The sequence below is a fragment of the Lacerta agilis genome, chromosome 11 (genome assembly GCF_009819535.1).
Source record: "Lacerta agilis isolate rLacAgi1 chromosome 11, rLacAgi1.pri, whole genome shotgun sequence".
In the NCBI taxonomy this organism is placed as follows: Eukaryota; Metazoa; Chordata; class Lepidosauria; order Squamata; family Lacertidae; genus Lacerta; species Lacerta agilis.
The window spans coordinates 14196821-14213066 of NC_046322.1; the positions used below are offsets into that span (position 1 = coordinate 14196821).

The 16246-nt window shown below is 48.1% G+C and overlaps 1 protein-coding gene across 4 annotated transcripts in view; it reads left to right on the forward strand.

The window, feature by feature from the left end:
- Positions 1-10492: 10492 nt before the first annotated feature.
- NEDD4L (NEDD4 like E3 ubiquitin protein ligase) overlaps positions 10493-16246 on the forward strand; it is a 253666-nt gene continuing 247912 nt past the window's right edge. For 2 of the 4 annotated variants that reach the window (XM_033164294.1, XM_033164296.1), the window contains exon 1: positions 10494-10676. In XM_033164294.1, coding sequence (XP_033020185.1) covers positions 10629-10676 — 48 coding nt within the window. In that variant the 5' untranslated portion in view covers positions 10494-10628. Of the gene's footprint in view, positions 10677-16246 lie in introns of all 4 variants that reach the window. The other 2 variants (XM_033164293.1, XM_033164295.1) reach the window with 2 other exon arrangements.

Below are 16246 nucleotides of genomic sequence, written 5' to 3' on the forward strand. Positions count from 1 at the left end.
TAATGCTACAATGAACCAGTTAAGTATTTAAGAGGGAGCACCACACCCTCTACAGGAGGGCTCAGCAAGCAGGTCTAAGGTAAGGTCTACATTCTGACTTGCAAACACGTATTTCCTGCAATGTGGAAGGTGGGTTTTTGCAGGAGGCAATCTGTATGAGAGAGTCACCCAAGCCTTTCACCGCCTGTTTGTTCTTCCCAGCAATCTCCCCACCTCTAGGCTTCCCTTGCTGCATTTCCAGTTATGGAACCAAGTGGGGATCAAACAGATGGGAAGAGGAACTCCAGAGAGTTGGGGAATACTTAAGCAACTCCCTTTTGCAGACTGCCCTCTGCAAGTGCAAACACTGCAATTTGCAGGGGCACTCCATGTTTGCATCAGAAAATGCTGTGTCCATAATCAGTATATATCTCAACTCCTTTTGGCTGTTTCCATCCAAAACAGAGTCGAGAGTGGGGTTGCTTTTGCAAGTATGTTGCTGAAAGTTAAACTTGTGTTTTAAAGGTTGCTGTTTCTGCTTTCTGTTCCGTCTAGGTGCCCCGTGCTGAGCAAATGCCATTTTGTGACTGATGGGGACATGCCCACCCCCACCCCCAGAAGCCTCTATCAAGGCGATTGTATTTTTTAAATATAACGTTGTCCCCCACTCCAATCTCGAAGCAGGGGTTCCAGACCCTTACCCAGGGTTCATGTTTCCTTTTGACTGAACCTAACCGTCGAGGTGTCTTTTACCTTTTACCTTACAGCAGAGACTGTGTTGTCTTCATGATATATGGTTTATTTACACACGTATATAACCTGACCGTACGGTGGAGGGGTTCACAGCATTAACACTACAAGAGGGTCTTGCTTCTCCCATAACCACAGCCTTGGATTCAAACAGAAATCAGGCATGGCTCTGACTCCACGGCTTCCAGGCCTGCAGGCTTGCTTCCAGCTCACATATAACTCAAACTCTGCCTTTGTCTTTCTAATTACCAGACAGCTGAGGAAGGGGGCGGGGCTCCCCTTTGACCTCTGGCACAGAGCCCTTCCTTTGTTACCTTAATGACCCATACTCAGGGGGCCATTGCCTCACCAGGAAGCTGGCTTGGCTATTCCAGGAATTTGAATCCTTGTTTAGATTTTAACGTTAGCTGTATCCAGGAATAAGAAGGGTCTCAGCATACAGTTTACCCGCTGCCAAAGTCATAACAATAGCATTTCCCCCTTCCTGGTTGTATGGAAAACTGTACCCAAAATGCCTACATGACCATCATGAGAAACTAAGATATATGTGCTTGTAAGCACCTCCCCAAACCCCAGTAATCACATAAAAATAGATATGAGTTGATACGTACATTAAATATGGAGCAGTGGGAATGTTAAGCAATAATAAGAGTATCTCTGAGCATGTCCAGGCATATCCCCCTCCTCAACGCTGTGGAACCCTGCTGGCTCCATATGGGAAATGCCTTCAGGTTAGAAGCAAGGCCTCTCTGTAGTCTTGTACAACTGTGCCCACTGGCGGAGGAATGGGGGGTGGGGAGAGCACACTGATCCCGGCACCATTGGGCTGCATCCCTGGACATGCACCGCGCACCCACCCCCAACATGGTGGACGCCACACCCCCGGGACACATGCCACGCCCCCACCTGCTCTCCGCCCCCAATGCCAGAGCATACAGCTTTGCCACTGACTCCGCCCCTCTTTTTATCCCCCCCCCAGCTTTAAAAACAAACAAATTAAACATTTGGTATGGGGAAAACTTTGTTGCTTTCCTTCACCGTGACCTCAGATCTCCTGCTGCTGCTGCAGAAGTAGTCATGTTTTTTTGCCACGACATGCTCAGTGCCTGCATCCTGAAGGGAACAAGCCACACTGCAGTCAAAATATGAACTAGGAACAAATTTTCCCATTGTTGTTCGGATAACCTTTCGCTACTGTTTCAACTAGCATACTGTGGCATTCATGAGTTGCCAGCAGATTGCTGCTCAGAATTGCAAAGCGCCGGGAAACTGCTCATGTTGAGACCATTTGTTTTTAATGGGTATTGTTTGGAGATAACAGATTGCCAGTTTGAAACCTCCAGTGCTTTGACACTTAAAAAATAATAATACCTGCCATAAGCTTTCAAAGCAGAGCAAATATATTGGTCTCCACAATACCTGTGGCTGGGGGTAGGCTGAAATTCTGGGAAACAGAGATCTTAGAAGATGATGTCTGTTTAGAATTAAACCAACTACGAATGAGCTACTTACAGAGCTGAGTTGGCCATGTTGACTAATAAATTTTGATGGTAATGTTATCATATCCCTATCACTATGGAGTAACTGGATTTCTTAATTCCTTAACAAATCTTAGGTAAGGGGACCCCTGATCGTTAGGTCCAGTCGCAGACGACTCTGGGGTTGCGGCGCTCATCTCGCTTTACTGGCCGAGGGAGCTGGTGTTTGTCCGCAGACAGCTTCCAGGTCATGTGGCCAGCATGACTAAGCCGCTTCTGGTGAACCAGAGCAGCGCACGGAAATGCCGTTTACCTTCCCACCAGAGCGGTACCTATTTATCTACTTGCACTTTGACATGGTTTCGAACTGCTAGGTTGGCAGGAGCTGGGACCGAGCAACGGGAGCTCACCCCATCGCGGGGATTTGAACCGCCGACCTTCTGATCGGCAAGCCCTAGGCTCTGTGGTTTAGACAACAGCGCCACTTATTAAATAGTTTAAAAAAATTAACCCATCCCCCATCTGGTTACATTTCCCACGCCCCCAAAGAGCAAATCACTCATAGCATAATCATAATGTGACTTATTGCTAACCCTTCTCTTGAGACATAAAATACCCGTGTCAGCATTTTCTACTGTCACCAGTTCTGACATGGCAGGAAAGAGATGAGTCACTTTGTTTCTTGGTGCAACATGGGATGACTTGATCCAGAACTGTATGTATGGCACACAAATGGTTGCACTGGCATATGCTCAGTTGTGTCATTAGAATTTCAAAGGTTCTTTGAAATTGGGTAACTATTGCACTAACCTGCTCAGGATTATGGGCCATTAACAGTTTTATGGAAGGTAACTGCAATGGGTTAAGAAATGGGTAGGCAAACTAAGGCCCGGGGGCTGGATCCAGCCCAATCACCTTCTAAATCTGGCCCGCGGACGCTCCGGGAATCAGCGTGTTTTTACATGAGTAGAATGTGTGCTTTTATTTAAAAAGCATCTCTGGGTTATTTGTGGGGCATAGGAATTCGTTCATTTTTTTTCCTTTTCAAAATATAGTCCACCCCCCCACCAAGGTCTGAGGGACAGTGGACCGGTCCCCTGCTGAAAAAGTTTGCTGATCCCTGGGTTAAGAGCTTCAGCTTCTCTGCCATGATGTGGATTCTGGTTTGTTTTTTTCTTAAATCCTGTTCTTTCCATTTCAGCATCCATTTGCAATTTATTTATTTTTTGCATGAAAATTTGAATACATTTTCTTATTCAGTTTTGTCTAGTTTGGATTTTTTTTTGCAAGCAATCTTCTCTGGCATGGTTTTGTATGTTATTTTCATTAAAATGTATGCATTTTGTGTGCAATTTCCCTGAATATTTGCATTTTCCCTACCTCTTTTGATGGGGGGGCGGGGTTTGTAGAACTGCATCACAAAATTCAGAGAAGTGCAGATTTTTCAAAGGACAGCTGCATCTTGGTTCATGTGTTGCTTCAGGAAGTGCAAGTTCGGTAGGTTTGCATTAAAATACAAACCAGACAAAGTTCTTTCCTATGTGGAGGGAGGGTTGGTGACTGGGAAAACAACAAGCCAATGTGTCCAGCATGGTGGACTAACCCTCTATTTCTAGTCCATGTCTCTTTTGCCTGTAATTATTCCTAAAATCTGGGGAAGGGGAAGTGGGGGACTTAGGAGGTACTCACGGGATATCAGAGGACATTGCAGGGGCAGCCAACGGTTCAGGGGAGCCAGGGAAGAGGGACACATCACCAGAACCAGAGGTGCCCCCATCTCCATGAACATGGCCGACTCTGAGGCACCAGGACAGCAGGAAGCACACTGCCAGGAGACTGAGGCACGCAAGGGAACACAGCCCAGCTCATTAGTGGACCAGGTGGAGATCATGGGACTCACTAGGTCTGGGAGAAGGTATGGCATGGTCACACAGCTGGATTAGGCTCAGGGCAAGTGAGGTTCACAGTGGAAAGACACAGCTGCTCAGCTGGAGCAAACTAAGGTGCAGCAATCCAATATGGGAAGGATAAAAGTGAAGCAAGGCAGAGAGACTCTGTATCTGCTAAACTTTCTCTGTTGATGGACCACGGTTTGACTGCTTGAGGGACTCCACTGGACTGTGACTTCTGGACTGTCTCCAGGTGTTGTCAGGCTTCAGAGAATTGGTTTCCTCCTCTGTGCAGCAGTAAATAAGAAGATCAAACGAAAGGAACATCTTACCAGTTAGATTATTTAATAATCACAGTCAGAGACAACAGATTGTGTCTCACTAGAAATGACATTGCTCCCAATTAAGGCTCACTCCCCCCTTCTGCCCCATTAATCAATTTCACTCCTACATCTTGTAGTCTGAGCTTGTACCCTCTGTGCTTTCTGTTCTGAGACTTTGAGCTCTTCTTGACTTTGGGGAGGGTGGTGGAGGTATGCTGTCCAATGACTGTGAAACTGTTAACCCTCCCTCTCCTAGTGTTTATTCTTCTTCTAGCTGTTCCCTGTCCAGTATTTCCCAGCTTCTGCCTTCTGAACTATGCCCACCCCACCCCACCCCCGCAAACCACTGTTCCAAATCTACGCTGACCTCCTGTTCCTGGGAAGATTCAGGATCAGGGCGAGGAGGGTAGCTCCCACCATCCCTCCTCAGTGCAGCCCTCCTCAGCACGGTCCCTGACAGGTGTTCCCAACCTGGATCTTCTGCAGCGGCAGAAACCTGACTTTACGGATTGTACTTTGGATGTTGCTCATTGTATTGGACCTTGCCGTTTGGACTGCCTGACTATTCCCTAGTGTTGCCATTGGGACTGTGTGTGTGCTATCAGGACTTACCACCAGGTATGCCAGAGTTCAGGACAGAATGGAACCACTGTAATAAAGTCCACCCCACCAAGTCTGTCAAAAGGAGAGATGGAGCAGAAGTAAACAGGGCTGCACTCCCGCTGTCTCTCTCACAATAAGGGTCATCCTCAGAGCGACCTCCGGACAGACATGCCACCTCTGTGCTTCCTGCATGCTTCACAGGCTTCATGGCCCCTCTGGAGTTTATATCCTACCTGATTCCTGCCTGGGAACTGTGAATAATTAATGGGCTTATGGTACAGGAGAGGATGTAAGTCACCCGACGTCCTCGCAGACCTGCCATCAATCACCAGCGTGGATGTCGGCAGCGCCGCACAAGGCAACGGCAGGCCTGTATTCACTCCAGTGCCATCCATTACCCTAAATATAATATCTAAAGAGGAATTATGCATGTAGTCCCAGCAAGAAAATAAACCAGTGATCTCTGTGATGAATGAGGTGCTGAGGCACCAGCCAGCCAATCACCCAGCTGTTGTGTGCAAGAGAGAGCTAATTTCTCTGCATTTGTATCGTAGACCCATTCATCAGTCAGAGACGTTCCACCTTTCTGCAGGAAATTCTATCCCATCCTGTTACAGGGGACATTGGGAAATGGGGTGGGGGACAACAGAGAAACTCTGTCTCCCCCTCCTTGCCTCTCCCTATGTCTATATGTGAAGCGATCATGTGCTTCTCTCTTTCAGCCTCTTTGTGCGCATGTTTTGGTGAATCGTCACATTCTTACCCTTCAAATGCAGAATTAAAAACACAGGCTAATTCAATGGAAGCATGCCTTTCAATAGCTATAAAATTCAGGTTTTCAATTGACAGGCTTCCATTTCTCTTGGGTGACAAGCAAAGGCAAGAAGCAAACAACACACCATTGCTTTTTTTATTATTATTCCAATGCTGTTCATATTGCCATGAACCTTGCCAAGCAGTGAGAAGTTTAGGGATTGCAGCACTCATCCCGGATAGCTTCCCTTTGGAAGCAGGTCATAGAATTGTAGAGTTGGAAGGGAACCCCAAGGGTCATCTAGTCCAACCCCCTGCAATGCTGGAATCTTGGCTAAAGCATTTGTGACAGGTGGCCATCTAAACTCTACTTAAAAACCTCCAAGGAAGGGGAATCCATAACTTCCTGAGGGATTCAGTTGCACTACCGTCCGAATGGTCTTCTTGATGTTTAGTCAAAATCAGGGGCTCCATTCTCAGCTATCGTATCTCCCCTCAGTATCTTCTTTGCCAGGCTAAACATACTCAGGCTAAACATACTCAGCTTCCTCAACCATTCCTTATAAGGCTTGGTTTCCAGACCCTTGTTCATCTTGGTCGCCCTCCTCTGCACACGTTCCAGCTTGTCCATATCCTTCTTAAATTGTGGCAACATCCTGCCAACACCCCTGGTGTGAACAGACACAGAACCAAATCTGACACTAAGGAAGTCATGCTGATGTGAGCAGCTAGAGGGCGGGGGAGGCTGGAAAACACACTGGAAAAAAACAGCTTCAAGACACCAGTAGTGCAGGAAGGCAGGAGCTGGGGGTGGGAGGTTGAAGGGTGACAATGGAAATGCAGAATGACACAATTTTGGTGGCTCTCCTAACCAAAGCTCAACAACTTTGGGCTCCGGCGGGGGTTGCTATGCCACTGAAACACACCAAGAATATCTGCATCATACTGAAGTCTGTTCCATTTCTCTTACAGTTACCTGGATTACATGTTGTTCAGTCGTTCAGTCGTGTCCGACTCTTCGTGACCCCATGGACCAGAGCACGCCAGGCACGCCTATCCTTCACTGCCTCTCGCAGTTTGGCCAAACTCATGTTAGTAGCTTTGAGAACACTGTCCAACCATCTCATCCTCTGCCATCCTCTTCTCCTTGTGCCCTCCATCTTTCCCAACATCAGGGTCTTTTCTAGGGAGTCTTCTCTTCTCATGAGGTGGCCAAAGTACTGGAGCCTCAACTTCAGGATCTGTCCTTCTAGTGAGCACTCAGGGCTGATTTCCTTCAGAATGGATAGGTTTGATCTTCTTGCAGTCCATGGGACTCTCAAGAGTCTCCTCCAGCACCATAATTCAAAAGCATCAATTCTTCGGCGATCAGCCTTCTTGATGGTCCAGCTCTCACTTCCGTACATTACTACTGGGAAAACCATAGCTTTAACTATACGGACCTTTGTCGGCAAGGTGATGTCTTTGCTTTTTAAGATGCTGTCTAGGTTTGTCATTGCTTTTCTCCCAAGAAGCAGGCGTCTTCTAATTTCGTGACTGCTGTCACCATCTGCAGTGATTACATAGGTAAGGTAAAGGTAAAGGATCCCTGGATGGTTAAGTCCCGTCAAAGGCGACTATGGGGTTGCGGTGCTCATCTTGCTTTCAGGACGCCAACCTTCTGATCAGCAAGCCTTCTTAACCACAGTGCCATCCACTTCCCTTTCACCTGGATTACATAATCCTTAGTTGGGGAAGAGATTGAGGAAGGGAGAAGAAAAGTATGCCTTTTGGTCGCAGGCAGTAACTTCTGAGTACCACTGCTGGGAAATGCAGGAGGGAAAACTGCTCATATGCTTGAAGGTTTCCTACAGTTGTTGGCCATTCTAAGAACAGGATGCCGGACTAGACAGGCCATTGGCCTGATCCAACCTGCTCTTCTTATGTTCTTATCTCGGGCATGTTTACTTGGAAGTTACCAACCCCACTGTATCAAATCAGGCTTTACTCTCAGGTAAGTGCATAATAGGAGTGTAGCCTAAGTGGGGACACGAAATAGATATACAAAAAATATGCAGTGTGAAGAAAAATGAACTCTCTCTCTCCTACACTCACTCTTACATTCATAATACTAGGAACCAGTGTCAACAAGTCAGTTAAAAGGAAGCATTTGTTGAAACAAAGCACAATGAACTAGTTTAAATAGCTTTAAAAAGAGACTAGACAAGTTGACAAAGGGCAGGTTTAGCTGCCTGCTTAAAGCACAATATTTAGCATGTCTACTCAGAAGTAAGTTCCATTGTGTTCAGTGAGGCTTAGCAGGTGTAGGATTGCAGTGTTAACCCATGGCAGTTATAAATAGAAATGCAAGCTCAGAGACTGTACATTGTGGGGAAGATGATTGCTCTTGCTCTCTGCTTACGTATTTCAGAGTCAATGTGCTGGATGCTGTGGGGAAGGGGATGTTATTCAGTAAAGCTCTTCTCATGTTATGTCCTGGATAGGCAACCTGCAGCCACTCAGCTTCCATCATCCCTGGTCATTGGCCATGTTCCCTAGGGCTGGTGGGACTCCAACTACAGGTCCTCCATACCTAGTGCACCACCGACCTGAGGCTTGTTGAAAACCGTGAGTTATCTAACAGTAAGGCAAATTGCTTGTAGCTCACCAATCTTTGGGAGAAGAATAGGTTAAAGAGTAAACCCTACACAAATCTGGAGTGGAGTCCCTAAGGTGGTTGTGCCGACTCCGGCAGATGCCAAATGTATTGCTATGCTTTCCTTTGGAGCACATCAGTGAGGCCGAGACGGGTTCTTATTGTCTGGGCAGCCCAGGACCTCCATGCACACTTGCCTAGCCTTGTGCCCCAGAGGGGTCACTTTGGTGCTGCAAATGCAGCAAAAAACAACGTGGGAGGCAGCAGTTATGGATTACTCTGCTGTCACAGCCGGAGCTGTGAATCTCCAGTGGTTTGACATCACCCCTGGAGGTGCACTGCATTGTCTCTCAAGAAGACAGACAAAGATATCTAGAAAGGGGGATTGGTTTGTAACACCGTTCTGTTCCATTCCTGTTTGGAGAACAGAGTGGTCCCTAGGAGACACAGAAGCTTCCCATTCCTGGTTTTTAGAAAAGGTGAGGAAATTGCTTTCTATAATAGGGATGAATCACCAGTTTTGCTCTCTGGTGCTTTCGGAATCCAGTTTACCACCCCCCCCCCCCAAAAATGTCATTGTTCCCCCTCCTTCTTCCCACGTATAATCTCAGTGCAGTCAACCTCAAACAAAAGCATGACAATGAGACAGACTCCTGAAAGTTAGTGATCAGTGAAGATGTTTGCAGTGTACACCGCTATGCGAGCGTGTGTCCAAAATAAAGGTTTTGTTGGCCCAATGAATATTGTGAATAAAAGTGCTTTAACAGACTGAAAAACAAACACACGGCAGCGGAACTTGTTTGTCGTTCAAACACCGTCCTCCTTTGTTTCTAACTCAAACATTGGAGCGCAGGAGGAACAAGGTGTTTTAAACAGAACCTAAGAGATTTGCCGACCTGATAAAGGTGCCATGTAAACACAGTCCCACAGAGCCCAAAGCTTGAAAACAAAAGAGAGCCCTCCTAGGTCAGCCCAGATTTTTATAATCGTTATTATTACACCTATCTGGTTTTGCATTGATTTTCCTTTAGAAAAATGAGAGAATTTCACCTTCCCCGGGCTACAGCTTGCAATTCCTCACCGTGGCCATTGGGAGGCGCCTTCTCCTCTGGAGTCCGCCTCGGGAAGCCGAACGTAGCGCTGTATGAGTTCGGAGTGCGCGCGCGCGCGCGTGTTGGAATGAGAAACCGTGTGCTCGTGTAAATAAAGGACACGCAACAATAAAAATGAAACAGAGCAATTGCTACTTCTATTTAAGAACAAAGCAAAACACCCGCACGAGCTCGTTTACGGGAGGGGAGCCTAACCATGTTTCTCAGGTGCACATTTATATTTGTATCCGGGCAACAATCTTACCAAAAGTGCAAATTTTGGAAATGTATCCCACGCCTTCCGATCTGCAAACCCCGCACCTTCCCCTCCCCTGCAGCCCAGAGCTATGCAGCCCCCCAGCTTTGCATTCAATCCCTTGCCACCTTTCCCTTCCTTTGAACCTTAGCGAGCCTCCCCTCCCCTCCCAAACTCTTCAGGGGGAAAAAGAAGAAGAATCAAAGTGAGAGAGCTGTACAGTAGTTGGGGGTGGAAAACGAGGCAACCTACCCCACTGGTTACTCCAAGCTCCGCCTGCCATTATTGATAGCGCTTTCGATTGGCCCGGCGGGGCTCTCTGCCCGCCCCCCCCTCCGCGAGCTGCTTGGGAGCTCCGCCCCCTGCTTTCTCTTAGCTCCGGAGCTCAAGGAAAGGTTTTTTTTTCCGCTCTTGATTGCGTGCTGCTCGCCAGCGGCTGCAATAGAACCGTTCTAGCCCGGGCGCAGAAGCAGGAAGAAGGGGAACCTTTAGGTCGCGGGTTCGATTCCCCGGTGGTTCAATCGCTTCCTCCCACCACTCCACTCCCACAGCTCGGGTGGAAGAGGAGAAACAGCTGCAGGCTGCTGACCCCGCATTTGCACGCCGCGCTCCCACGTACTTCTTCCCTCTCTTGTTGTGGGTGGCCGGGAAAAAGGAAAGCTGCACTTTCCCCCAGCCCCCAACCCCACCTGGATTTGGCCGTCTGACTCTTGCTGGAAGAGAGAAAGCTCCGAGGCTCCTTCTCCTCTTTGTCGTGCTGGTGGTGCATCGCTTGCCTTGCAGGGACACCCCTCCGCCGCTGCTTTCCTTTCGTTGGCTGGCTTTCGCCTCGCTGCCCGAGGGGCCCCCTCCTCCGCAGCCCTCCGGATCCATGGCGACTGGGTTGGTGGAGCCGGTCTATGGACTTTCGGAAGAAGAGGTAAGCCGGGCGCCAGGAGAGAGAGAGAGTGGCTGAGCAATGCACGCGTGTTTCCGGGGTGTGTGTGTGTGTGTTATGTGCGTGTTGTCCTTCGGGTGTCGTTTTGGAGCGTCTCCCCAGCACTCTTTGTCCCTGCCCGCTTTGCATTCCGGTTTGCAAAACAGGGAAGTCGTCCCTTCCCCCCATCCCCGCCCTCCCCACCCCCTTTTTTTTGCAAACGGGGTGGGGAGAAGAGGGGGGAAGAAACCAGGGTGGGGGGCAGGAGAGGAAGGGGGGGCAACGAAGGCTTTTCTGTGGCTGAGGTTGCCTTGCAAAAAAACAAAAAACAAACCCAGAGCATTGCATGGGCACGGTAGACGAGGTGGGGTTGGGGAGAAAGAAAGCGAAATGCGTGTTTCCCTTTCTGCAAAAGAGATATTGGGACTTGAAAGAAACCTTTTTTGTTATCGCTTCATCTCGATTTTTTTGGGGGGTGGGGGACGGGACCAGGGTGGTATCTTGCCAACAAAGCTGCTCGGAGCGAAAGTCTTTCGAGCTCCAGTTCCTCCGGTTGGGAGCGGTGTGTAAATGCAAAGCCGGGAGGGGGAGGGGTCCCGTGGGGGTTTCCCCCCGACAAGCTCTGCACTCCCCGCCCCGCCACCCCCACTCTGGATTAAGCTAGCCCTCCCAAATCGAAAACGCAAAAAAACAAAATAAAACGCAGAGTTAGGAGGAGGGAGACGAACGGGGCTTGCTGGATGGTCCTTTGTCAATAACAGGTTCTGCTTCCTAGCAAAGCCAGGGGCTCTAGAGTGAAAGCTGGGAAGGAAAGGGGCGGGCGGACGAGCCAGGTGAGCGGCCTCTTTATGACTGCACAGGCAGGTGAATTGGGAGGTGGGAGAGGAGTAGCATCTTTTCCATTGTTTCCCTTGAGATGAGCTGCGAGGACTTGGAAGGCTGTGTGCTTCCTATAGCACGTGTGCAAATAGGAGAGAGAAATGCTCCGCATAGTTTAAATCTTCTCTTTTCCAGGAACTCTGTTCCTCTAAGGAAGCTGGTGTACTTAATGAATCATATGAAAGAAACGATGGGCATGTGTGTGTGCGTGTGCATGTGAAATAAATGTACGGACTTTCCCAGGAAGAACTGATTGTACACGCAATTGCACAGAAATGCTTCCTGGTACCCATTTAGTCTTTCGCAGCAGGTATTGTTGACATGGGCGAGCGCCTTTTGGTTGGTTGCCACCCAGATGTGCCACAACCCATGTTTTGCGATGGTTGTGTGAATTTGGATGCCCATGTGTGCACATGGGAGATGAGCAAACGGAGGGATAAATGATTCTGTCCTTCCATTAGTGTACAGGTACTGTTTTAAGCCTTTGCTTTAAAAACAAACAAACAAAAAACCCGTTGAGACATAGTGGGGTAGGTCTAGGAAGGGGGCTTCGCTTGGTGGCAGTGAGCACCCAATGCAAGCTTATTAAATCACCACACCAGTGAGTGGCATGCCATGAAGGGAGTGAATTCGGGGCTAGAACAGAGACTGGGAACATAGGAATGGCAGGCAAGAATCATGAGCCAAGGAAACAGGAGTGGTTGTGTGTGTGTGTGTAGATGCAGAAGACTTGGCGCTGATTTCCTTGCTCCTCCCCCTTACCAATCAATATTGTGCTCACTTTGCTTGCTTCTTTTTTCCACCTCTTCTTCTTGCTCCCTTTCCAGTCTGTGTAGGTGAAGCTGCTTCCAGAAGCTGCTCACATCTGCACATCTTCCGTCTCCCGGGCAATGTGCATTTCCAGATGTGCGGTAGGAAAGCGTGGGTGTATTTTGAAAAAGAAAAGAAGAAGAAGAAGAAGAATGATCAGGCCAAGCTGGGATAGCTCATTTGCTAGAGCATGAGGCTCTGAATATCAGGGGGCGCAGGTTCGATCCCCATGTTGGGCAAAAGATTCTTGCATTATGGGGGTTTGGACTAGATGACCCACAGGGTCGCTTCAAACTCTACGATCCTATGATTCTAAAAAGCTGACCATAGGATTGGGTGGGGGGAGATTTGTAAGCTGCAGTTCGTTTGCTGAAATGTAAATACAGCAGGGCGAGAGGGTTGGGTGACAGCTTTGGCTTATCAGAACTGTGAAATTGCACTCTTAACATGTCAGCAAAATTAATAGGAACAGGTACTGCTCTGGTGTTGGGGTGGTTTTTGTGAGGAAAACATCTGGAAATGCACAATTAATTAATTAATTAATTGAATTTATATAGTGCCCTTTATCAGAAGATCCCAGGCTGGCTCACAACATAAAAATACAAAATGGAAACACAAAATACATAATAAAACAAAAGCAGAACAAACCAGCAACCCCCCCCCCCCCCGGCCGCCGCACAAATACCTTTAAAAGGCCATAGGAAGTTAAGCAGCCAAACAGCAGCTAGTCAAAGAGGAACATTTTCTCCTGGTGCCAGCTGAACCTCTTTGGGGAGAGCATTCCACAAACAGGGAGCCACCACAGAAAAGGCCCTTTCTCGTGTGGCTATCCTCAAGACCATAGGTAGGCAAACTAAGACCCGGGGGCCAGATCCAGCCCAATCGCCTACTAAATCTGGTCTGTGGACGGTCCGGGAATCAGCGTGTTTTTACATGAGTAGAATGTGTCCTTTTATTTAAAATGCATCTCTGGGTTATTTGTGGGGCATAGGAATTCGTTCATCCCTACCCCCTCCCCCCCAAAAATATAGTCCGCCCCCCACACCAAGGTCTGAGGTACAGTGGACTGGCCCCTTGCTGAAAAAAGTTTGCTGACTCAAGACCTCTCATGAAGGAGGCACATGAAGAATGTAGATACTGGATAGAAAAGACACTTGGATGGTGTCCCATTGTAATCAATGGGGATTTGAACCCTGATCTCCCAGGTCCTAGTCTGATGCTCCAAATACTATGCCAATCTGGCTCTTAGTGTTTTTTGCAGGTAGACATGTGTGTAGGGATTTGTTTGATGGCCTCAAAGTGCAGGCAGGTTGGTAGTGGTTCTTAAAGTCTGGTGGTTGCAGATTTAGCTGGCATAATGTTTTCTCAGTTTCATGTGCGGAGAGACATGAAATTGAGCCCGATCAAGCATATTTTGTTGCATATATAAAATTCCAATAGTTGGCGCTCAGTCCTTGGTCCTTAAAAAAAAAAAGTTATCTAATCAGCTTTTTATGTGCCCAATCTGTAGGGCAAAGATTGCTTCTGCTAATGTACAATCTTGCAGGAGCCTTTTGGGTGTTGCTGCTCTGCAGATAATGCCAATGCAATTCCGCATCCAAATTCCCTGGTGTTGTGTTATTAGCCATAATGGCCAAGGCAGTAAAAATCACAGCAGATAAAAGTTCAGTCTATTCAATTGTACATGGACCTTTTGTGCAAGATCAGAGTCTAGTTTAAGACTCGATGGTTCTGAAGAGGAAGTGTGTCCCAAACAATTGCTGGCATTAGAGCCACTGGATGCCTTTTTAGATGGAGGTCGGCAACTGGAAGCCCCCCAAGGCAAATCTGCCTCCCTGGGGTTGCCAACTTAGATGTCTTTAAAGGAAGATTGAACAAATTCATGGGAGAAAAGGCTACTAGCCATGATGCAACAGGCAGAGGCTGGTATTTCTTCTGAATACCAGTCGCCAGCATTCAAAACTTGCCAGGTGCTAGGAACATTTTGAAGATGCCCGGGCTCCAGGATGGCCCCTGACGTCTCCACTGTCTGGAGGCGCATGCCTGGGGATCCTCGGTTCTTGACAGTTTTTCACATGCTAGCAACGCATCCTGTAGAATTCTATCAGTTGTACTTCATCTGCACAGTCGGAATGAATCTCAGGATCCGAAAAGCCGTATTGAAAAAATAAGACTTTCGAGTCGTCTGGCCCCCAAACTAGACATTCTGTTTTGGCGACTGTAATCCTTATGTAAGGGACTGGGACTGAGGTACTGACCTACAACCTTCAGAGTTTCTATTGGGTTCTATATCATTAGCGGGTACATCAGAGGTGGGCAAAATCAATGGTTCTTGACAAAAGAACCAGTGTAATGCGGTGCATCTGCTGTAAACTGTAAGCCTGGACCAACCCCGTTTCAGCCTTGCAGAAGCATATATGCCAGGAGTGAGTTAGTCAGTATATAGGGTATGTATGTGGTGGCTGAGGGACGCGGGTGGCGCTGTGGTCTAAACCACAGAGCCTAGGGCTTGCCGATCAGAAGGTTGGCAGTTCGAATCCCCGTGCCAACCTAGAAGTTCGAAAGCACGTCAAAGTGCAAGTGGATAAATAGATACCGCTCCGGCAGGAAGGTAAACGGCGTTTCCGTGCGCTGCTCTGGTTCGCCAGAAGCAGCTTAGTCATGCTGACCACATGACCCGGAAGCTGTATGCCGGCTCCTTCGGCCAGAAACACGAGATGAGCGCCGCAACCCCAGAGTCATCCAAGACTGGACCTAATGGTCAGGGGTCCCTTTTACCTTTATGTGGTGGCTGAGCTTGATGGGAGTTGTAGTCCAAAACATCTGGTGTGCACCAGGTTGACAAAAGCTGCTATATAGAACCAGCGTTGGGAGACCTGAGGCTTGGAGGGTTCTATTTGGTTTCCACTAGAACCAGAGTTCCATTGACTGAATCCATGCGCAGAATCATGGCTCAGGAAAAAGCCCCGTCCCCCCCAAAATGCACTCAGTCCACAGTATTGTTTTCACTCCCAAAACTGGAGCTTTCACACAGATCCTTTCACATAACAAACCTCCTCCTGCTTCTTTTTAATATTTTCATTAGCCTATTTTTTTTTTTGGGGGGGGTAGGGAGGCTTTTCGTTTTCATTTTCGTTAAGCCAGTGGAAGTCAGAAACACTTACTGATCTCCTGAAAATTACCTGGAGTGCAGTTGTGCTTTGACATCACGCCTGAATGGAATGCTTAACGGAATGAAATTGATGTCTGAATCGGGGGTTTGTCTCCCATGATAACTGGCTGTCTAAATCGGTGGCTCCAAGCTCCCTTGCGTTGGGGCAGCTCTGTTTACATTGATTTTTGTCCCTGGAGGGGGCCCTTGCACATCTTCTGAATCCCTATGCAGTCCAGGATTTGGGATAGCATTCTAGGCCAGTGGTCAGTGCATATGCTGCATACCAGCGCGGCCTCATGGACTTTGCTGTTGCTGTCTGCAGGCTGACAGAGCACACCTAGAATGTGTCTTTTGTAATTGTGTACTGCAGGGTTAGGGTGTGTGTGTGTGTGTGTGAGAGAGAGAGAGAGAGAGAGAGAGAGAGCGCTTTCTGTTGAGAACCTTCATCTGCTGATCTTCTTGCTTAGGAATGGCGACTAGGCTTCCAGAGAACACAGTTTGAAAGCTACTGGTATAAACAGAGCCTGCATCTATCTGCCCGAGTGCCAGTGTGGTGTAGTGGTTAAGAGTGGTAGACTCGTAATCTGGGGAACCGGGTTCGCGTCTCCGCTCCTCCACATGCAGCTGCTGGGTGACCTTGGGCTAGTCACACTTCTTTGAAGTCTCTCAGCCCCACTTACCTCACAGAGTGTTTGTTGTGGGGGACGAAGGGAAAGGAGAATGTTAGCCG